Source organism: Sciurus carolinensis, chromosome 19 (assembly GCF_902686445.1).
Source record: "Sciurus carolinensis chromosome 19, mSciCar1.2, whole genome shotgun sequence".
Classification (NCBI taxonomy): Eukaryota; Metazoa; Chordata; class Mammalia; order Rodentia; family Sciuridae; genus Sciurus; species Sciurus carolinensis.
Genome location: NC_062231.1, coordinates 23,048,334 through 23,057,158, shown reverse-complemented (window position 1 = coordinate 23,057,158; position 8,825 = coordinate 23,048,334). Strand labels below are relative to the sequence as shown.

At 39.8% G+C, this 8,825-nt stretch overlaps 1 protein-coding gene across 2 annotated transcripts in view; it reads left to right on the top strand.

The window, feature by feature from the left end:
- Cntn6 (contactin 6) overlaps nucleotides 1-8,394 on the top strand; it is a 176,791-nt gene extending 168,397 nt beyond the window's left edge. For both annotated transcript variants that reach the window (XM_047534747.1, XM_047534746.1), the window contains 3 exons: nucleotides 5,320-5,432; nucleotides 6,416-6,584; nucleotides 8,164-8,394. In XM_047534747.1, the coding sequence (XP_047390703.1) occupies nucleotides 5,320-5,432; nucleotides 6,416-6,584; nucleotides 8,164-8,267 (386 nt within the window). In that variant the 3' untranslated portion in view covers nucleotides 8,268-8,394. The remainder of the gene's footprint in view (nucleotides 1-5,319; nucleotides 5,433-6,415; nucleotides 6,585-8,163) is intronic.
- Nucleotides 8,395-8,825: the final 431 nt, after the last annotated feature.

Sequence of the window (8,825 nt, the reverse complement as noted above, 5' to 3'; positions counted from 1 at the left end):
GTGACTCCGGGGTTTCCTCTTTGATGTGTGCGTGTGTCCCGTGCAGGACAGAGTTAGAAGGCGTTCAGAGCGAGAGTCCTCTGTGTGCGTCCAGCTCAGCCGTCTTCCATCTGTGTGACGAGTCCCAGTACCTGACAACCTTCTCAGCCGAGAAGTTCCAGGGATGCTCTGAACCTCTAGACCGGGCACCGAGGACCGAAGGACGCGGCTGGCGTCCACCCCGGGGGCCTGGTGGCTGGCAGGGTTCCGTGCCTCCTGTATGTTTGCACATGGTTGCATCTTTCTCAAGTAGGAGAGGTTGGCTATGCGCTGCACTTTTTCTCTTTATAAATTCATGGTGGAAATTTTCTTCTGGAAGGACGACCAAGGCCTAGATGAGAAGCAGCTTCCATGCAACGTGGGAGGGAGGCATCATAAATGCCAGCCTTGGGTTTCACCTTGATTTTCCACGTGCTTGTGAGGGTGTCAAGATTACCTCTGAATAGTGGTGACAGCGGAAAATCACGCATCCATCACGCGTTCACCTCGTCGCCATCTAGAATTTCTGTCCCAGGTCTGGTCTTTCTCTGAGAAGTGAGGTAGCAGAACTCATATTTACCCAGATCTCTGCCTATTCTGATGGGTAAGCTGAAGAGGAGCTAGAACCTTTGTGTTTTTTTCTGGAAATAAGCCAATTTTTTCATCCACTAGACATACAGTACCTCTGTGACCCAGGCTTGGGCTTACGAGCTCAGGGACTCTTGCTTTCAGACACTTTCTTGTATAGTAGAAAAATAACTGAAAATAAGAGAAGATGAAATTGAAATAATGATGAATTATGAAAAATACTGTGAATAAAATAAGAGGTTTAGAAAGATAAGATCTTAGGAGAAATTCCCATATGGGGAAGCCTACATATTTGGATGTGTCATTTGCCCTTTAGCAGATGAATGGATAAAGAAACTGTGGTATTTATGCACAATGGAATATTATTCAGCCATAAAGAAGAATATTATGGCATTTGCAGATAGATGGTTGGAATTGGAGAATATCATGCTAAGTGAGATAAGCCAATCCCAAAAAACCAAAGGCTGAAAGTTTTCCCTGATAAGTGGATGATTATATATAATGGGGATCGGGGTCGGGGTTGAGAGAAGAATGGAGGAGCTTTAGATTACGTGGCGGGAAATGAGAGGGAGGGCGTATGAAAGCTGGTGGACTGAGATAGACATCATGACCCTATGTACATGTATGATTACACAAATGGTGTGAATCTACATTGTGTACAACCATAGAAACAAAATGATGTACCCCATTTGTGTTCAATGAATCAAAATGCAGTCTATAAAAATTTTAAAAAGACAGAAGGACTTCTACGTTGAAAAAAAGTAAAACCATATAATGCAAAATTGCTTCAGTGTGCTATTATTGCTGCTGTTGACTGATGAGGAGGACAATCGTGTTGCTACTTTTAATAAATATCAGTGAGTCCATGTGAGGACCGCGACTTAGTGATAGGATGCATTTCCAAGAGACAGCTGAGAGGAACTTCTAATATACTGTGAGCCACCCAGACACCCCTTATAAGGAGTCTAGATTTTCAACGAAAGGAAGAAAAATATTTACATGAGTTCTAAGAGGAAAAGAAAAAAATAAAACAAACAAAGCCCTGCTTGTGGAGAAAGACGCATTCAGAAACAGGAGCAGAAAGTGTTTACAAATTCTGCCTCAATTTGGCCCCTGACGTTGACTGAGGAGCCTGGGCGCTGGATTCTTTCTTGCTGTAAATATGCAATCAATCCATATTTAGACATAAAGGAAGCATTAAGCTTTTATTCCATCTTACACTTATGTTCTCTCTCTCTAGCCCAAATGTCAGCCTCATGCTGTTACTTAGAAGTGTAACATAAGAAGTTGTTTTAGAATTGAGTTCACAGTGTGAACTACAGTTGAATATAAATGCCATCTACAGAAAAATTGATTACAGGGAAGCCATCAGAGCTGTGGAGGCTAGTTTAATGTCGCTCTGTCATTTGATTAATAGGGAATGATTTCGTTCTTGGAAATTGCCTGCAAAACTTTTTTTTTTTTCTTTTTTTTTTAAACTAGAGAAAGTGCTTGTTTGTTTAGTTTATCAGTACTGACCTGGTGCAGGCTTCATGACATGTGTTCGCTGTAATCCGTGTGACCAGACCCTGGCTTTTGAAGGTGATAGAAGTTACGGTTCCATCACAGATGTTTGTGATCCACGCTGATCGGCTTCCTCAAGTCAGAACTGGTAACGATGTCCTGGTAAAGGTGATAACCTCCTAAAGAGCTTTCAGAACTTTTAGTTTTGTTTGTTAACGTCAGTTGTGTGGCACGAACATTTAAGAAACTGTCATGGATAAAGATAAAGGCTAGAAACCAGGAGAATTTCCCAGATAATTAACCGAGCATCTTCCATTTTATCTTCCTTTCAAAAAGCAGATGAAGCACCAACTAAGAGCTGTGTGAAGAAGGGACAGTCTTGACTATATGCTAATTATATTTAAGAACTGAATCAGCTGCGTACTTCGGATTTTTATTATTAGTAACAAACTGATTCAAACACAATTGAAAAATCCATGATGTCATAGCAGCACAGAGGAGCTCCCGGGCTCTTAGGAGAGAGAATTAACACTTACTGAGCTTTTTAATATGTACCACTAAGGAAGAGAAGCATGTTTTATATTTTGTTTCACATACGCTAAGGATCTATAGACTAGGAGTTACTATCTCATTTCAAAGAGAAGATATCCAGTGCTGTTGGAAGAGAAGAGATGCAAATTCAACTTTTCTCTGACCTCGGACACTGCCCCTTTCTACCCCTGGGATAGCAAGAAAAATAAAGCTTTTTAATTAATCCATGCAACTGGCCATTCAGGTCAACTGGTGGAACGCCCCTCACTTAATAAACATGGGGTATTTTGCTTCTGCTTTGATAGACGATGAAACAAAAGCAGACACGTCAATCACATGGTTATTGACACGGTTGCAACTGACTCATCTACACTGTTGGTGTGAGTCAGTTCTCTGTTCCTTGCCTGTTGCTTTGTCAGTGGGCTATGGATGTTCAAAACAGTGCTTTCTCTACCACAAACAAACAAACCCAACAGGGCAACAGAAGAAACATTCAGAATCCATCAGGCCCAGCGACATTGAAGGATGAATTTTTATTTGCTTCGTATTGATTGCATGATGTAGTTCATGTGGCTGCTTCGTTTTCAGGAACCAGAAATAAAAGAAATACATCCAAAAAGTAGACTTGATTTTTTAAAGCTGGGATGTCTTGTGAGAATTTTTGTATCACTTTTTTTTTTTTTTTTTTTAACAGCTGAGCAAAACAAAGAAAAGACACTTTGGGATAAAATAAGAGAGGATAGTTACAAAATCTTTATTATTGCCATCCCGTCCTTCCGACATAAATGTATTGGCAGGGCTGCATGGAGTGTTTACTAAACATAGAATTCTCAAGCGCCTGTAGTCAGTGCTGGGTTTGTTCTAGGAGATGGTAGGTCCAATTGGCCTGTCTACCTTCTGAACACAGATGGATTTCTGTGGGTCCAACTCTGGCAGTGGGCCTTGAACATAGGACAGCATAATGAATGGTCGGGCCACACTGTTCACCTGTGAGTCTGCCCACAGCCCACAGCATGATCAGTGTGACCTGAGAAAATTGCAAAGGACCTTGAGCAGTTTTCTTTCGTCATCTGCTCGCAAGTCATTTGTCAAACATGTCTGAATCACGTGCCTCTTCTAAGCCATGCCCTCTGCTGGGGTCAAAAACACAGAGTTGAACAAGGCTCAGGTCCTCCGGGAAGTCAGAGAAACACATGGCCAAGAGCCACTGTGGTTCCGTGTGATAATGTCACAGTGAATACTAGCTGAGCCCTATGGGAGCTTCGGGGAAAACGTTGCTCTATCTACGTGCCCCGAGGGTGGCATTAGTGGCCGGGTGGACAATAGTGGTGTTCCGGTGGATTTGAAGGTCAGCAATGCACGGTCACACAGCGAGGGACACCCTGCCAGATGAGACTCTCCAAGAGTACGAAAGAGATCAAGTGAACATTCCGACAGATATCATTTCCATCAGGGTCGTTCAGCTTCCCGAGCTCAAAAGACATGCCCGGAACAGCTTGCCGGGAAGTTTCATCTTTGCCTCTGCTTTGCAGCCGAATGATGTTAAATCTCTTCTCGTTTTTCACATCTCAAGAATAATCACGTGGACTCAGCTCTTTGTCCTGGTCAAATCTTTGTTCTTCTTGTCACAGGGATGGACCAGAGACCCACATTCTGATGTGATCTGCCACCGGGTAGCTGTGTTTGTTGGGATGAGTGACTTCCCGAGCCTGGAATCTGGATTTCTTATTTGTAAATTTCTCTAGGTGAACTGGATCGAGTACGTTAGAAGGCTGACTCTCATTTCTTCCTTTCCTTCTCTCCCAAACAAGATTCATTTCAAGGAACTCAAAGCCACTGTTTGGAGTTAGACAGTCTCTGGGGTGATCCATCTGTTTGTGATAATTTTTTGTCCTTTGTGGGGTTTCCAACTGCTCTCTTTACAGCAAATGACATGCTTTCATGGCCAACATGGTTGGTAGAGCTGAGATAAACACGTGGCCAAATTCAGTCAATGGTCAGTTTTCTCACCAGAACCCTGGCTTGGGCTACCTCTGAATAGAGGAGTTTTCCGTCTTTAGATACTCCAGACAATTAGCCTGTGTGTGACAATGCACTGGGAATGACAAAGATGTGGTCTGTACCAATATAGTACACAGCCCATCCTACTAAGCAGCAGAGAGGCATGCCTTGATTTTGAAATTTTTTTTTTTTTTTGGCTCCAGACTCTTAAGAGGCTCCCCTATATCCTTTACAATCTACCGTTAATATTTGCTTAAGATATCTTGAGTTGGCTGTGTTACCTCTAAAGAGTACGCATGCAGTCGAAACGCCGCCTGAATTCGCTTCACATGCACATTGATTGACAGCTGAATGCAGACCTAATAATAGAGACTTTTGATTCATTTATATGTAACAAACTAACTCAACAGCCCTGATGAATAAATTAACACTGGACATTCAGTAAGCCATTATTAATTCATAAGTCTGTCACAAAGACATTCTCCAATGACCAGAATTGGAATAAATTTGCTTACCCTGATTACAATTAATAGGAGATTTCAAATGACACCAAAAAACATTTGAGCTTTTTTTCTGTGCTAATCATCAAAGACTTATATTTTCCATTCCATGACAGCGCAGCATGCAGTGACCATGAGCTAATTAATATTCATTTGAGTCTTTGATTGTCTTTTAAAGCTCCAAGTCAACCACCAGCAAACATTGCCTGGAAACTGTCAAACTCTAAATTATGCTTGAACTGGGAGCATGTCAAAACCATGGAAAACGAGTCTGAAGTCTTGGGCTACAAGGTGGGTCTTACTTTTCCCTTTAGTTGTACAAATTGTGACACTAAGGAATCAGGAATGTCACCAAAAAAGTAGAAAACTAATTTGGTGCCTAAGGAGACAATACAATTTTACAGAGTTTTTTTTTAAAAATTGCTGCTTTCAAGTTCTTTACTGAAAAGGTCTTACAGTCTGAGTCTAGTGGCATATCCTGGACCATCGGAACACAAATTGTGCAGGGTTCAATATTTCATTTCATTTTATTTTTGCACGTGACTCCCTTTACCATCAAAAGGTGATGTGTATTTGGGAAATAGATGTGAGATGTCAATCAGGTCGAAGAAGACATTCTAGTAGAATTTCTAGAACTCTGGCTACAGTCTGCTGTCACCTTTCAAAGCCATTTAGGTAATTTAACAAGGGAATCATAAGTACCCAGATCAGAGCATGTCCGTCAGTCGGAATGGACATCAACCCTTGACCAATGCATATGTTTAGACACTTGAAATGGGTCCAAACCTAACATTGACTTTAAACAGGAAGCACCAGAGATGATAACCTCAAGCCATTACGTTAATAGAGATAAATCAGTTTATTCCAGAGATACTGGCCAAAGGAGAAATCTTTTTGTTCATTTTTCTGTTTTGTTTTTTAAACTAGGGTTGAACCCAAGTATGGTATACCACTAGGTCACATCCCCCGCCATTTTTATATTTTTTTTATTTTGAGATAGATTCTTGCTAAGTTGCCTAGGTTTGACTAAATGACGAGGCTGGCCTCAAATTTTCGATTCTCCTGCCTCAGCCTCCTGCGTCCCTGGGATTACAATGCCTGGCAGAGAAATCTTTTTCTTAAAACCAAATACATTTAAAGGACAGGCATCACCTGGACTTTTCCACAATTGCAGTGCTATGTATAATGACATGCTTCGTGGTCACTGTTATAATGACATGCTACATGCAGAAATGTCACCTGTCTGTATTAACTCCATGTACCATTTTATCCAGATTCTGTATCGGCAGAACAGACAGAGCAAAACTCATATTTTGGAAACAAACAACACCTCGGCTGAGCTCCTGGTTCCCTTTGAAGAAGACTACTTGATAGAGATCAGGACGGTCAGCGACGGCGGAGACGGCAGCAGCAGCGAGGAAATCAGAATTCCAAAAATGTCCAGTGAGTGGGCCCCCGGCTCCTGGAGAGCTCCATCTCAGTAGCCGCAGCGTGAACTCCAGGCTCCAAGAAACTTCCCAATGCTTATTGAAATATTGGGGAAGAACTAAAACGCCTATAGTTCCATTTTTAATTTTGAATCAGAGGGGAGGAGGCACTTTTATTTTTTAATCTTTCCAATTTGCATTGCGCTTATTTATTGCAGTTTTGTGTTTCTTCATTTGAAAATTCAAAAAAAAAGACTATTTTTAAGAAAAATAAATTTAAGTTGTAGATGAACACAATGCCTTCATTTTATATATATATAAAATAAATATTTATATAATATAAATAAATATATATAATATAAATATATTATATATATATATTTTATATATAAATATATATAAATATATATAAATATTTATTTCATTATATTATATATATATTAATATATATTAATATATTATATATAATATATTAATGTATATGATATATGTATATATAAAATAATATATTACAATTATATCATATATAATATATAATAATAATATAATATTATAATTATATATAATAATATATAAAATAATATATTATATATCATATATATAATATATATTTATATATATGGCATTTTATATATATATATATATATATATATATATATATGTCTGTAGGTGGTGCTGAGGACAGAACCCAGTGCCTCACACGTGCTAGACAAGCACTCCCCTACTGAGCCACCACCCCAGCCCCAACCCTCTGTATTCTGGTGTGTAATTTTCTGATTCCTTCTGTTGGCACCAAAGACTCAGAAATTATTTTTATGGATTTTTAAAGGCCTCGCAGAACAGGGGCAGCAAAGGAGAAGCACACATACGTATGCCACCCTTTCCGTATTCTTGGCAGGCATGATTAGTCAATCACAGCATTCATACTGAACTGAATCACAATTTTGAGTCCTTCTCAATAAGATCCGTTATGCTGGTCAGTCAGACTTAGGCTGTAAGGGCAATTTATTATCTTAGTGTGAGAGGGATAAGAAGAGCTTGAAGTTCTGCTCAAGATCCAATCATCAGTCATCCAAGTCCTGGCTAATTTTATTTTTTTATTATTATTATTATTATTTATTATTATTATTATTATTTGGTACCAAGGATTGAACCCAAGGGTGCTTAACCACTGAGCCACAACCCCAGCCCTTTTTTGTTTTTTAATTTATTTTATTTTGAAACAGAGTCTCACTATATTGCTTAGGATCTTGCTAACTTCCTGAGGCTGGCCTCAGACTTCTGATCCTCCTGCCTCAGCCTCCCAAGCCGCTGGGATTACAGACATGTGCCACACACCCAACGATGGCCTAATTTAATCTGCACTTCAGGAGGGCTTCAACAGTTGAACCCTGGTCAACTGCAGCTTTCCATTTAAAACAAATAGCCTAAAACAAAGAGTAAGGGACTTTCTAAAATTAAACATATCGTAAATGAAGGGAATGGAATAAAATATATTGTTGTAAGGGACATGAGTGTTTTGTGTCTTGAAGAATTAATCTAATGAGGAATTATAGGTTTCCAAGTCGTCTCATGTTATTCTTTTTATTTTGCAGGTCTGAGTTCCAGAGGAGATCAAGTCCTAGAACCTCAGGCCCGTTTCCTGCCCATTGTGGTTCTGAGTTTTTACTGTTTTGCTATCCAGCCACTTATCCGATGAATAAAACCATAAACGGCTGGGAGCTCTCTGACAGCTAAATCATCCTGTAAATATGCTCTCCAGCCTCCACCAGGAGACTTCTTAATACAGATTTGTTTGGAAAGAAGAAAAATGTATATTATTAAGATCTTGTAAATATCTGTGGTACCTTAATAAAGACAATTTTAAACACTTTTGAATTTTAAAGTTCACACATGATTGCGTACATTCAAAGGTGCCAAGTTAATCCGGGGAGCCGCAAAGGCTGCGTCTTTCAAGCCCTGGGTACGGAGAGTAAAAATAACTCCCCTCGTCAAGGATGATAGGTGCGAAGTGGGTTTGAATCTACGTGCATTTGAATGTACTCCAGCCAATGCACTTCAGTATTTAGAAAGTTCTCCCCACTTTCAAATAAAATGTAATTATTCGTTGATGGTCGGGCTTCTTGCAAAGTATCAGCTATGAAAAGGCATGGTGTGCTTTCGTGTCTGAATCAACTTGGAGTAAAGAATATTTGCACCCCCAAAGGTGGGTACCCACCATGTTCTTCCAGACTCACTTTGGAGGCATTTCAGTGAC